Genomic DNA, 12928 nt, shown 5'->3' on the forward strand with positions numbered 1-12928 from the left:
ATATTGTCAAAATTATCAAAGAGTTATTATTTTTCTAAACTGATCATTGCTAAAGAAGATGAAATATACGTAACAAGATTCAAGGGATGCAGAGCGTAGCAAGTCTAAGAAAGTCTAAAAAAAACTACTTGTCTATGCAACCAACAACATACGTCCAGTGCCGCATAGTCTCGAGTTGTCTTGATTCCTTACACATGATCTTCAATGAAGTCAGCCACTCTGTCTCCCACCATATACCGATCATCGTATTCCACACGGTGAAGGTAATGGAACAGATCGAAGGTGAGCTTGGCTACGACCCCTATGATGATGATGGCTAATAACACCGGCCATATGAATCTCTGCACGGCTAGGTCGACTTCACCAGAAAACTGAAGCAATGGGAATAGAGAGTTCGCCACCCAGAAAGGGAACGCAAGAGTGGTTAGAAGAGTTCCTATGATCGGACAAATGACGTTTCCAAGCAGCCACGTCCATGGGAGCGTGTTGATTCCGACACTTCTGATTCTCTCGAGCTTCTCCCGCCACGCCACAGTTGCGAAACATTTGACACGTGTGAACATGGTCTGTAGTGAAAGAAACATAATCGAAATATTACATGCAAAGCAAGACTGTGAGTTCTTAATTAAAGAAACCCAAAAAACCTTTAGATGTATTCCTTACTAGATAGGTCCAGATGTGAAGAACAACTAAGCCGATCAACCAATCTCGAAGCAATGAATAAACAGGGGGTTTGCTTAGGGGCACTTTTGTTGGGATGACGATCATAAGATCGATAAGGAGACCAAGCAACATTGGTGTGAAGGAGACCTGTTCATCAAATATTGCAAGTTATACCAAAGCGTTTTTCAATAATGCTAAAAGGAAGAGATTTGAGTCTGCTTACCCAGATGGAGAACAGTAAAGCATTCCGTATCCACAACAGAACAAGGCTGAGAAGCAAATCGGTTCTTCTAATCATGATATGATTAATTGTGAAGCAAGTCCCAATATAGATTACTCGCAGAATATAGCATCCAATCCAGAACCCATAAAGATCTAATATGATAAGATTTAAAATGAGACACTTCATCGTTAATTAGAGCATAACTGAAAACCTGTCATTTGCAATGAAGCCGTTTGAAGAAAAGTTATGAAGCAAGATGATGAAAGTTACAAACCGTCGTGTTTGAGTCCCAACTTTATCATGATGAAAGAGATAGAGTGGAAGAAAGTCCTTCCCACCAGAATTGGCAACGCCATGGAGATTGTACTAATGAGAAACAGGCTCAAAGCAGCTAGAACTAACATCAATCCGATCCTCAGTGTTATAAACCTGCAACTTCAGCTTATTAGAGCATAAACAAATTAAGTCTTTATTTCGTTCTATAAAAGAATCTCTCTATCTGTTACCTATCGTCGTCAATATCCTCTTCAGAAGTGACATCGTTCTGAGATCCATAGAATCTGACTAGAGACCCTTCAGCTATGGGAATCAGTAGAGACCAACTATCACGAACCTCCAGCTCTTGTTGCAACAACGGTCTCACATTCTGGTTTGCTTGGTTTCCGAGAAAGAAGTCGCTCAACTGGAGCCAGGAACTAACAGTGATAATCCACTTGTGAACTATGGGTTCTACAGCTGGTTTAATAAGCTCGACTAACCACTCGATAACTCTTATTCTCGCTAACGATACATAAGCAGCCATCGAGAGAAACATAATCCTTTCTTCATAGATCCTGCATCATATTCATGCGTTTTTACTAGATTAAAAAAAAAATATCGAAGTAGCGTGACACTAGAGATGATACAAGGTAAGTAAAGGCAAAGAGGATCTTACCAGAATTGGAGCGGGAAAAAAGAGGTGCTGATGAAAGAGATAGTCATTATTGGCAAGTGAACCAAAATCACCATCAATGATGTATGGAAAGCCAACGCAAAGAGAAATTGGCCAAGGTACAGTTTAGTGATCTTGTAGCTGGGATCAGTAACGTCTAGTAGAAACCAAAAGGGTCGTTTCTGCAAAATCTGTCAAAAGAAAAAACAATACTTTTTAGCAATCTCATCCATGAAAGTAAAACTAAACTAAATTAGGTTACCTTCTGGATAAGCTCAATGGAGTTGTAAAATAATAGCAAGCAAATTTGTCCAAACATCCAATGTAGGATCATCACGAAGGGAAATTCTGAAACGAGCTCAAGCCTCCAGGAAACTGTAGTTCCAAATATAGGGAGTATGCAAAAATCTAACCAGCAGCCTAGTACCAAAGGTAACACACCAAACTTCAAACCCAAGACGAAACCATCTTTAAGTTTAACCACATAAAGATTTTTCCACACTTTCGCTGAAAAAATCCATAAGAGGTATGGGAGTGCCACTGCTACTATGAGAAATCCCAGTGATAATTTTGTTGCAATGGCTCGACTCAGAGTAGAAAAACTTGCAAGATAAGCCAAGGAAAGTGACAACACAGTCCAATACCCAAAAACGACCGGTTCTTGTGGAAGTGAGTCTCCTGAAAGAAACTGCGTAGCTACCCCCATACGTTGGGAAAGAAGTAGGACTGCGATGACAAGTCTCCCCATCACAAATGGAAGAAGAACAAAGAAGAAAGAGACATAGAAGCTGATGGCAAGAACCTGCAGAGATTTAAACAAAACTTGTTAGCATAATAAAACATTTCCAAATCTAGATAACTAAGAAGAAGCGTTTGATTAATCAGGGACTTACAGCAAATGCATTATCATCGAGAAGGAAAAGAAACCTTCTGATTGCTCCAAATTCACGAAGCTGTGGGTTTCGAGGACGAATCATTTCTTCAAGACGTTCAACGAAAATGGCGTGGAAGAACCCACAGCGTGTGAGAAAATCATGCCACCAATCACACAGAATCCCCATAGATTTCCAAATCACACACGCAACTCCTCCTCCTCCTCCTCCTCCTCCTCCTCCTCCTCCTTGTTCGTTCTCTCCATGGATCTGACGGTGAAAACGTAAGATATCTTCAGCCATAAGCTTTAGAACCGCCGTCATGGTCATAAGATACGCGATCAAACCATCGTACAAGAAGCCAGCCAAGAGAAAAGCAAATTTCTCAGAAACACGGAAAACTCTCTGGTTCTCAACCGCACTACTTTTTCCCCAAGGGTGCAAGGAAAAACAAAAGGCGTTGAAGAGAATCACGAAAACGTAAGCAGCGACGCGTAGTGCCCTCAGCGACAGTCCTCTGAGAAACTCGTGCCATGGAAGCCTCTCTGGTGCGTTCTCAGAGTAAACAGGGACGAACGAGTAGCTACGCTTGCATACCTGAGTTAATAAAAGGAAGACGAGGTGTAGTGGATTTTAGTGCACGAATCATTAACGCTAAAACCCTATTTCGTCGCAATGAAATATAAAACTCGAAACAGAGAGAGGGGAAGAAACCTCGCACTGCTTGTATCCACGGCGGTTGAGCCAGACACGGAGACATCCCTGGTGAACGTACTTCATGGATCCTCTACACGCGCACGGAAACCTCAACGGATCGTCTGGTCCTTCCGGTGATCGGCATATCCGGCACAAATCTCCTCCGTCGTCCTCGTCGTCTTTGTCAGTTTCGTCTGCCGGAAGAGCTCGATCGTAGCCACCGCCTTCGTTCTCCGCCGGATAAACGTCCATATTATCGCTTCACTCACTCCTTCATGCTAAAGCTTAAAGAAGCAAATATATTTAAATTAAATAAATAAATAAAAAAAGCGAGCCAGAGGCCGTTTTAACGATTCCGTATTGTTTTTTTTTTTGTTTGTTTGTGGTAGAAAAGTCGCTTTCTTCTCTGCTTTTACCACCGTAAAACTGTAAAATTCAACCTTTAGTCACGGTAATTAAAACAGACTTTTCCTAGTTCCCACGACCTTTTATTTGGACGTTCGTTGACTGGGACCCACTAATTTTGACTATATATTTTTTTTTAATCTCAATACTTATCAAGGATTATCCAAAACCAGAATCCAAATCATTGACTCCATAATAACATTTTGAAACTACATATATATGTTGTTAACAACATTGGTCGTTTGTTACTCAGAGATCTTCAGTGAAATCGACCAACCTCTCCCCCACTTTGTATCGGTTATCAAATTCCACTTGGTGAATGTAGATGATGAGGTCACGAGTGAGTTTGGCACTAAACCATATGACCATCACGGCTAGCAACACCGGCCAAACGAACCGTTGGACGGTTAAGTTGGTTTCACGTGAGAATCCAAGAACAGGGAACAGAGAGTTGTTCACCAGCACGTAAGGGACGCAGAGAGTGGTTAGGAGCGTGTTTATGGCTGAGCCGATAACATCTTGAATGAGCCATGTGAAAGGAAGATGGTTGATACCCACGCTTCTTATTATTTGAAGCTTTTCACACCATGCAACCGTCGCGAAGCAGGTGACTGGTGTGGACATAGTCTGCGAGAAAAAAAAAAATATAAAGCGGTTACTTGTTACTCAAGAAAAGGAGAGAGAAAACAATTTGTATCTTACCAAGAAGATCAATATGTGAAGTACACACACACCGATCAACCAATCGTGGAGAAAGTTATACACAGGTAATTCGTCTAGAGAAACTTGTGATGGAATGATGATCATAAGGTCGATAAGGAGACCAAGCAATCCAGGCACAACAAAGATCTGTTCATCAGGTTTTTGCATGTTAATTTTATAGATATATATATCTCCACTGAAGAAGTAAGATTTTAAGTGTTTGTTTACCCTTATAGAGAACAGTAAGACATTCTGAATGCACTTCAGTACATGGTTGAAAAGCAAATCGATTCTTCTCGTCACGACATGATCATAGACGAAGCAGGTGATCTTATAGATTTTTCGCATGATACACAATCCAATCCAGAAAGCACAAATATCTGCATTGTTAACATTTAGAGCTCAAAGCAAAGAAGAAAGGTGTATGGAGATTTGAAACAAGAGAAAGAAAGTACAAACCATCGTGTTCGAGTCCGAAACTTAGCATGTAGAAAGAGATAGAGTGGAAGAAGGCCCTTCCAGCCAGAACTGGTAAAGCCATGACTGTCGTACTAACAAGAAACATACTCAATGCAGCTAGAACCAGCATCATTCCAATCCTCAGCACAAACCTGAAACTTGTTGTTCAAGTTATTAGAGTTTTAAATTCCGCAACCTGAGTGTATCTTTTTATTAAATGCGTGTTTACCTTTCATCACTTTGCTCGTTTGTATCCTCTTCTTCATCGGTGGTATCGCTCTGAGGTCCATAAAAGCTCACCATACAGCCTTCAGCGATGCCAAACGCTAGTCTCACATTATGATTCACAACGTCTCACTGCTCCATGGAAAGCGAACGCAAAGAGTAAGGAACGGAGATGCAGTTTGGTGGTTTTGTAGTTTGGTTCTGTGACATCTAAGAGGTACCAAAAGGCACGTTTCTGAACAATCTGTCAAAAAGGAAGAAGAAGAATTAGAATCCGAGTAAATATGATGTGATGCGTGAGGATGAAACAATGTTACCTCCTGGATAAGCTTCATGCAAGATAAAGCAGCTAGCAAGTACCCTATTCCTACACACCAATGTTTGGCAGCCATGAGTGGATAGTCCGAAACAACCTCAAGCCTTTGAGAAAGTGTTGCTCCGGTTAGAGGGAATGTGCAGAAATCTATCCAGCAACCAAGCATCCAAGGCAGAAGGATGGTTTTGAAACACAGGATTAATGCATTTTTAACTGAGAGTAAAAACCATCTTGTTCTGGTTGGATTCCGAATCAGAGTGAAGAAGACGCTCTTAAGGTAAGCCAACCAAACTGAGAGTAGAACTATGTGTCCAACTGTAATCTCAGATATGTTTTCTAAAATCCATCCGTGTGGTGGGAGACAGAGTAGGAGCACAAAGACAGCTTTGCCAATCAAATATGGTAACAGATAGTCTAGGAAAGACCAAGAGATATTGATGGCAAGAACCTATAGAGAAAAAAAACAAGAACATGTTAACATATATGGTAAGACGCCAAAACAGAGTTATGAGTACTTACAGCAAAAGTGTTGTCATCCAAGAAGAAAAGAAACCTCCTTATGGATCCAAACTCATCAAGCTGTGTGTTTCTAGGAACAAACGCAAGTGCAAGAGGTCCTCTCATAAACATGTCGTGGAAGAAGGATAAGCGCAAGAGCTGATCATGCCACCAATCACACAGAATCCTCATATACTTCCATAACACCAGAAGAACTCTAGTAGCACCCTTATGTCTTAGACCATTCGCTATGAGATGCACATGGTTTAACAACTCGGGTTCTGTTCTTGCAATCTCTTCATAGATTACCCTCAGAACAACAATGAAAGTGATTTCAGTCACTATCTCGACGGTGTAAAGAAGACCAAGAAAGAAACACGACAGTTCAAAAACTCTCTTGTTCTCAAACTCAGTTTCCATGTCCGCAAGAAGAAACAACATGCAGTGTGAGTGGAAAGCAATCGCCAAGAGCCATGGAAGGATCAGAGCCATGAAGCGAAATGCTCTCAGTAGTACGCTCTTTAAGAGCTCTTCAGATGAAAGTCTCTCTGGAGCGTTGTCGGAATAAACCGGAATGATTGAGTAGCTACGTTTACAAATCTCGCAGTGCTTGCGTCTACTACGACGATTGATCCAGAGAAAGATACAGTCAGTGTGGACGTACTTGAGAGAGCCACGACATGCACAAGGATGCCTCAACGGATTGTCTGGTTCCTCCTCCGGTGATTGGCAAATCCTGCAAATGTCTACATCTTCGTTTTTCATGTCTGTTGCTTCTGTCTGAACAGCTTCTTTGTTTCCTGTCTCCATTAAAGCTCCTCTTGTATCTCTCTTCTTTCTCTATTTCTCTTCTGCAAATTTGCTTTTAGCTGCAAATGAAAATATGGTTGCCAAAAAGACATGTTTCTATATAAATAAACAAATGTTAAATGATAGAAACGATATATAACGCCTGTGATTGGTCGTATGACGTATGGTTCTGTTTCCTGCTTTTATGTTCTTGACAGCTACAGTGTTACAGAGTTTACAGAGAGTTTTCTGCGTTGCTTCCTCTTGACCTCTTTCCACCCATCTTTATTATCTCATTAACTTTTTTTTTCTACTTTACTTTGAAAGACAGATTAAATCATTAAAAACTAAAAATGACTAGAACACGTTTTGGTTGATCAAAAGGGTTGTTGAAACAATTACCTAATACTGTATGTGGAGTTTTAATTTCTGGGCAGGAGCAAGAGACGTGGTTCACAAGTTTTATCCCAAAAGAAGTAAAAAATTAAAAGGGGGAGCAGAGAGTGGGAGAGGGATGTTTTCTACTCGAAAGATCAAAACCATTAAAGACACTCTGTCCCATCTCATTGACCAGTTTTCACATTTTCTTCATCTTTACTATCAAAACCAATGCTGAGATAAATATGAATATGAGATGTTTGAGAACGTGGCATACTAGCAATGTGTTATAAGTGTACACTGATCACTACTTGGGAGAAACAATAACTTAAGCAAAGATGCTTTGTGTGAACAAAAGGCCACATACGAGAATCACAGCGTACAAGCTAAAATCCATAGAGATGGCGTTCATTATCTTCTTAATCATCATGACTGTTTCCAGCGCGTTGCCCACTTGGTCCGCTATGCCTTGTCCCGAGTTTTCCCGTCTTGGTGCTGAGGAAGGAGCTCCATGATGGCTCAGCAGAACACGTCCGAGCACGATTGTGGCGTCGGTCAAGAGAACCAAGAGAACGGGTCTGAAGCTTACTATGCTGCCTAGGGAAGAGAAACCGAGATGAGAGAGTATGACCAGGAGGGCGATCACGAGAGATGAGAACATCCGTGCGTATTCTGAGGCATCGATGGCGGCTCCAATGTGATTCGGAGTGATGGTATTCACGAAACTGACTAGAGGAGTAAATGCTTGAGAAGCACCCAAATCTACCACTGATGGGGTTTGAGTGGTTGATGTAGCAGGAGACGGTTGTAGTGTTGTGTCTCTAGGATCTGAAGCGGAGGCTTCTCCAAATGTCTCAGTATACTTCCGAGGCTGAAGCGGTTCTGCTCTGCTTTGATGGATGGTATGATCCACATTCTCAACCATCGAAGCATCGGATATGTTTTCCTGATGACTTGTGAAAGCTGCAGCAATGTCACAACTAGAATCATCAAAAAACCATACACTATTCCCTACGTTTTTTTTTTCTAACTAAAGAGACTGGAATCAACAACATATCAATGACGCGCTAGCACATGCTTCTCTATGAAACCAATTACATTGATCACGATTATTGTTCAGAATATAACAAGCTATAAATACGTGGATAGAGTAAATTGGTAACCACTTAGTAAGGTAGTGTAAAGAAACATTAATCGACAAATGTATCTCTAAATCTATCTCATGTGCTACACTAGGAAGGGCTATGATAATAAGTTCATAATCACGTCTACTGTTCCAGAAAAGAACCTTCTAAAACCTCATTACGATCTAAATGTCAGCTTAAGTCCTGTAGGTTCTCCATGAAAACATGGATTTAGCTGTTTCAGAAGATATAAAAGATTTAGAGTTATCGACCGTAGAACCATCCCTATTTCAAACCACATTATACTAGTAGTAGTATACATGAACACCACACTGTAACTATAGCCAGACACATAACATGTGATGAAAGAAGCCAACATGATCACTCCCTAGGCTTCTACACCATACAGATTATACATAATTTGACACAACAATCTTTCAACACGACGCTCGAATTAAATGGCATGGCATAGCATAGCATAGCAGCACATCATCACCCAATATTCAAAAAAGCAAGATGCAATTGCAAATACACACGCACAAAAACAATAACGGAAATCAAACTTAACGTAACAAGGAGAGAACCTGTTTCTCGATCAGTAGTACGTATATGGTCACGAGGAGGCGGAACCGTGTCGTCTGTGAGTAGATGAGATTGAGAAAGAGAAGTGGGATCGGAAGAAGGAGATGGAGGAGGAGGGACGTTGTTGATCTGACCAGTGATAAAGGCCAAACGATCGGATCCTCTTTCTAAGATCTTCCGCCTCCTTGCTTCTCTAGTGTTCGACGCCATTGCCGGTTAGAAATTTTCTTGTCTTCTGTCGGAGCGACGACAGGAAAACGTCAATAGAAGAGTTTTGTCGCGTTTTGAAGTGATGGGCTTAATGGGCTAATTTAAATGGGCCTAATTGCCTCCAATTTTTTTATTTATTCCAAAGATGAGTAGGAGAATAAAAATGTGAGAAATTGGAATACTTACACCTAATCTGAACACTAATTTACATTCTACCCATTCTTTTCTAACTTCATTTTCGTTCCTATTTTATCCTCGATACTACAGATGCCTATCACAAGTCTATGACATAGCTTCTGTAACGCGCCAGAGTAGTTATCATGTATGCTGTCATAGAATTCAGATAGTGGGACCACTTGTTTCAACCATTTCATCGATTAACAAAATTTACAGAACACTATTTAGTCTATCAACTTCTTTCAATTTTTTCTTCTTTTCGATTTTTTTTCTGACCAAAGCTAGAGTGGAACTGTGAGAGGATACAACAATATTATGTGCTATAAATTTAGAAAGTCTCCATTAGCACCAGAGACATCATCGAATAAGAAGGAGAGATGTAGGTGATATTTTTCTTATCTTCTGATTATTTTTATTTTCTTTTAAATCCAATAGTGAGTTTTAATCATTATATATGGAAGATTTGTAACTTTTTAATTGTGTTTTTACTTCTGGTGAAAAATTCAACCCGAGAAAGATTTATTTCTTTTCACAAAGTGAAATAAGCCATCCTCAACTCCCTTCATCTAAAAATGATAAAGTATGCGCGGAGATAATTTTTTTGGAAGGGTTTAACTTTAGCTTTTAATGAAAATCAATTATTTATGGGATGAGTGTTCAGTATCTCATTATCTAGACTCTCACATGTGATCTCATTGAAAAATGCATGTAACTATGCTTTTAACTGCTAAGAGATTATGTCTCCTATTCATAGCCTATACATTGTTTAAGAATACATATTTTGTTATTTGTAACAACAATACACCACCAGTTAATAAATGGTTGGTAAAATATTGCAGTATATTTTTCGTTAAGTGATAAATGATTTGTTAGCTGATAAATAGTTTGTCAGCTTATACTTCGTTTGATACATGATTTGTCTGACAAATAATTTATCAACTAACAAATCATTTATTAGCTAACAAATCATTTATCACTCAACGGAAAATATATTGTGATATTTTACTAACCATTTATTAACTACTGTTGTGACACTCTCATGTTAGCTTTATGTTTATCTGTAACATCTAACAAATTATGTTAACCATCAAAACATCAGTTCGTGTTGTTTGTCGAGAAATGATTTAAATTTACATTTAATGATAGTAAGCTTCGATTTCAGTTTATGTTAACAATTACTTATTAAGGTGTTATTGTCTATGTTAACGGTTAACATTTAACTTAGAATTTAACTTTTTTTTTATCCGTAGCGTATAACTATACATGTTAACCACTAAACAAATTTATTAAAGTGTTATTGTCTATGTTAACGATTAACTTATCATTAGCCGTTAACTATATGCTTAGCCTGCTAATATATAATTTAACGTGATTGATTATAGTTAGTCTTCTAAATATGAAATGGATAATATATGTGTTAATCCAGACTGCATTAATTACCTAATCTTCTATTTTTTCAGACACTAATTTACATATTTCTAAAATGATAAATATATGTAATTCTAATTTTACGGTTTATCGAATACATTTAAAAATCCATCCACCATATTTATTTATCTTTTAGATGCATTACCAAATAAAATATAATCAACAACATATATATAATTTTTTTATTCGAGAAAAGGTGTGGAGGAGAATGATCTCTTTATCCACGGTAAACAAGAAAAATATATGAATGAAAAAGCAACAACTGCAGCGTCAGTATGCATATCAGTATGTGTCAGACTCTTTCATCGATTTGTCTGCAGAGTGGAAGGGCAATTTCGGTATCTCAGGTATCAAAGTGCATTTGTTGAGTGGATAGTGTTGTGTCATATGTATTTTACCAATTTCAGTGTCTATTGGGTATATTCCTCTAATTCACCCTAAAAATGTTGACATAGTGACACCAAAAATAATTTATTCTGAACATTGCACACCCAATCAAACAAGACGATCTCTCTCTCTCTCTCTCTCTGGAGAGCGTTGCCTCCACGCGACAGACCACCACTAACGAGAAAGAAAGACCCTCCTTCCTTTTTAAATATTCAATCGCCCACAGTTTTGCATTCACCTAGAGAGAGAGAGAGAGTAAAGAGAGAGAGAGATGCAGTCGCTGCAGGAGAAGGCATCGGCATGGAGCGGCGTGGATCAGGCTGACGCCTTCGCCATCGACGAGTTCAATCTCTTCGAAAAGCTCGGTCTTCAGAGCTTCATCAACCTCTCCACCAACTTCTACACCAGGTTTCTAAATTCTAAATCTCCCTTTTATGTGCTTTCTCTTGATTACTATTGGAACTTTGAATTCTATTTACAAATCTTTGAAGAACTAAAGTCCAGTGTCTGCTTCTGTGTTCTGCTTTGACAAAGTCTTTTACTTTTATTCTCTAGAAACTTTTTTTTATCTGGTAATGCTTCCACTTATGGACCTGTGTGTTTTTAAGTAAGTGGGTTCTTGTTTAGTAGAGTATATGATGACGAAGAAGAATGGTTTCGATCCTTGTCTGTTTATTTTTTTTGTTCTGTTGTTTGAAACGTCTTTTACTTTCTTCCCTATAACATTGTTTGGGTAATGCTACCACTAATGGACCTGTGTTCTTGTTTATTGAACAGGGTATATGATGACGAAGAAGAATGGTTTCGGTCCATGTTTGCTAACTCTAAGAAAGAAGATGCCATTCAGAACCAATATGAGTTCTTCGTCCAGCGTATGGGAGGCCCTCCTCTGTATTCTCAAAGGAAAGGTTAAGTTGGATTCTTCTTCCCTCCTCTTATATAATTAATGATGTGGTTTAAGTTTGTTCGACTTGATTGGTTCTTCTAGTGTTTTATAAGCTTGACTGATAGTCTTGGTATGTATATGTATCATTGTATGACCATAGACATTAGAATATATGCAGCAATATGAGTTGGGTTTAGACTGAATATGACTTGCCATATTGATCTTTCTGTGTAGGTCATCCTGCTCTGATTGGTCGTCACCGTCCATTTCCAGTAACTCATGAAGCTGCGGAGAGATGGCTACAGCATATGCAAAATGCTATAGACGAGTCTGTTGACATTGACCAGGACTCGAAAGTCAAAATGATGAACTTCTTCAGGTAACAACAACATCTTCTTCTCAGAGTTCAAAAGTCTGCAGTTCATAAACCAAATCAAAATGTATGAGAGAGTTTGATAAAATCTTGGAAATGTATTAAGATTTAAGAAGAAGTATTGCTTGCTTTTGATATAATGTTTCAGGCACACCGCTTTCTTCCTTGTGGCTGGAAACGAGTTGAAGAACCAGAACCAGAACCAGAATCAGAACAACCAAGTTGCGTGTAAGCACGCTGCCAATAAACCAGCAGAAGAAGAGTAATCAAACAACAACATATTCTTGTTGTATTTTTACCTTTCATATTGAAAGAGAGTACACAGATTCAAGGGAAATTTTAGTCTTTCTTCGAATAAGCTCTACTACAAGTCTTACTTCTTCCATGTCACATGTGTAATCCGACATAAAGGAATCTCATAAGTATTAACAAGATATTGAACTTTAAGATGTTGTAATGTGACAAACAATACACTTTCTCTATGTTGAAGATTGAGAAAACAACAGTGTTCCACTAGTTCAAAACGTAAATATTTCTCCCTAAAGTTTGTATTCTTTTAAAAGCGATGTTTGTGTATAAATATACCAAAAGGCAAAGACTTTAT

General features: G+C 38.8%; 3 protein-coding genes and 1 pseudogene across 3 annotated transcripts; 1 reads left to right on the plus strand and 3 right to left on the minus strand.

Annotated features, from left to right (window-relative positions):
• Positions 1-16: 16 nt before the first annotated feature.
• On the minus strand, positions 17-3854 carry LOC108841205 (probable E3 ubiquitin ligase SUD1). Its single transcript, XM_018613987.2, has 9 exons — positions 3404-3854; positions 2711-3286; positions 2080-2619; positions 1821-2008; positions 1393-1719; positions 1161-1315; positions 887-1038; positions 664-810; positions 17-566 (listed from the first exon to the last, which is right to left on the minus strand). The coding sequence occupies exons 1-9, from the start codon at positions 3635-3637 to the stop codon at positions 189-191; spliced, it is 2697 nt and encodes an 898-aa protein (XP_018469489.2). The 5' UTR covers positions 3638-3854; the 3' UTR covers positions 17-188.
• Positions 3855-3957: 103 nt separating this feature from the next.
• LOC130508205 (probable E3 ubiquitin ligase SUD1) lies at positions 3958-7287 on the minus strand (annotated as a pseudogene).
• Positions 7288-7411: 124 nt separating this feature from the next.
• Positions 7412-9124, minus strand: LOC108824643 (uncharacterized). Its single transcript, XM_018598057.2, has 2 exons — positions 8866-9124; positions 7412-8120 (listed from the first exon to the last, which is right to left on the minus strand). The coding sequence occupies exons 1-2, from the start codon at positions 9071-9073 to the stop codon at positions 7486-7488; spliced, it is 843 nt and encodes a 280-aa protein (XP_018453559.1). The 5' UTR covers positions 9074-9124; the 3' UTR covers positions 7412-7485.
• A 2046-nt stretch (positions 9125-11170) lies between these two features.
• LOC130508206 (two-on-two hemoglobin-3) lies at positions 11171-12806 on the plus strand. Its single transcript, XM_057003547.1, has 4 exons — positions 11171-11473; positions 11843-11973; positions 12186-12330; positions 12473-12806. The coding sequence occupies exons 1-4, from the start codon at positions 11337-11339 to the stop codon at positions 12588-12590; spliced, it is 531 nt and encodes a 176-aa protein (XP_056859527.1). The 5' UTR covers positions 11171-11336; the 3' UTR covers positions 12591-12806.
• The last annotated feature ends 122 nt before the right edge of the window (positions 12807-12928 follow it).

Source organism: Raphanus sativus, chromosome 2 (assembly GCF_000801105.2).
Source record: "Raphanus sativus cultivar WK10039 chromosome 2, ASM80110v3, whole genome shotgun sequence".
NCBI classification, from domain to species: domain Eukaryota; kingdom Viridiplantae; phylum Streptophyta; class Magnoliopsida; order Brassicales; family Brassicaceae; genus Raphanus; species Raphanus sativus.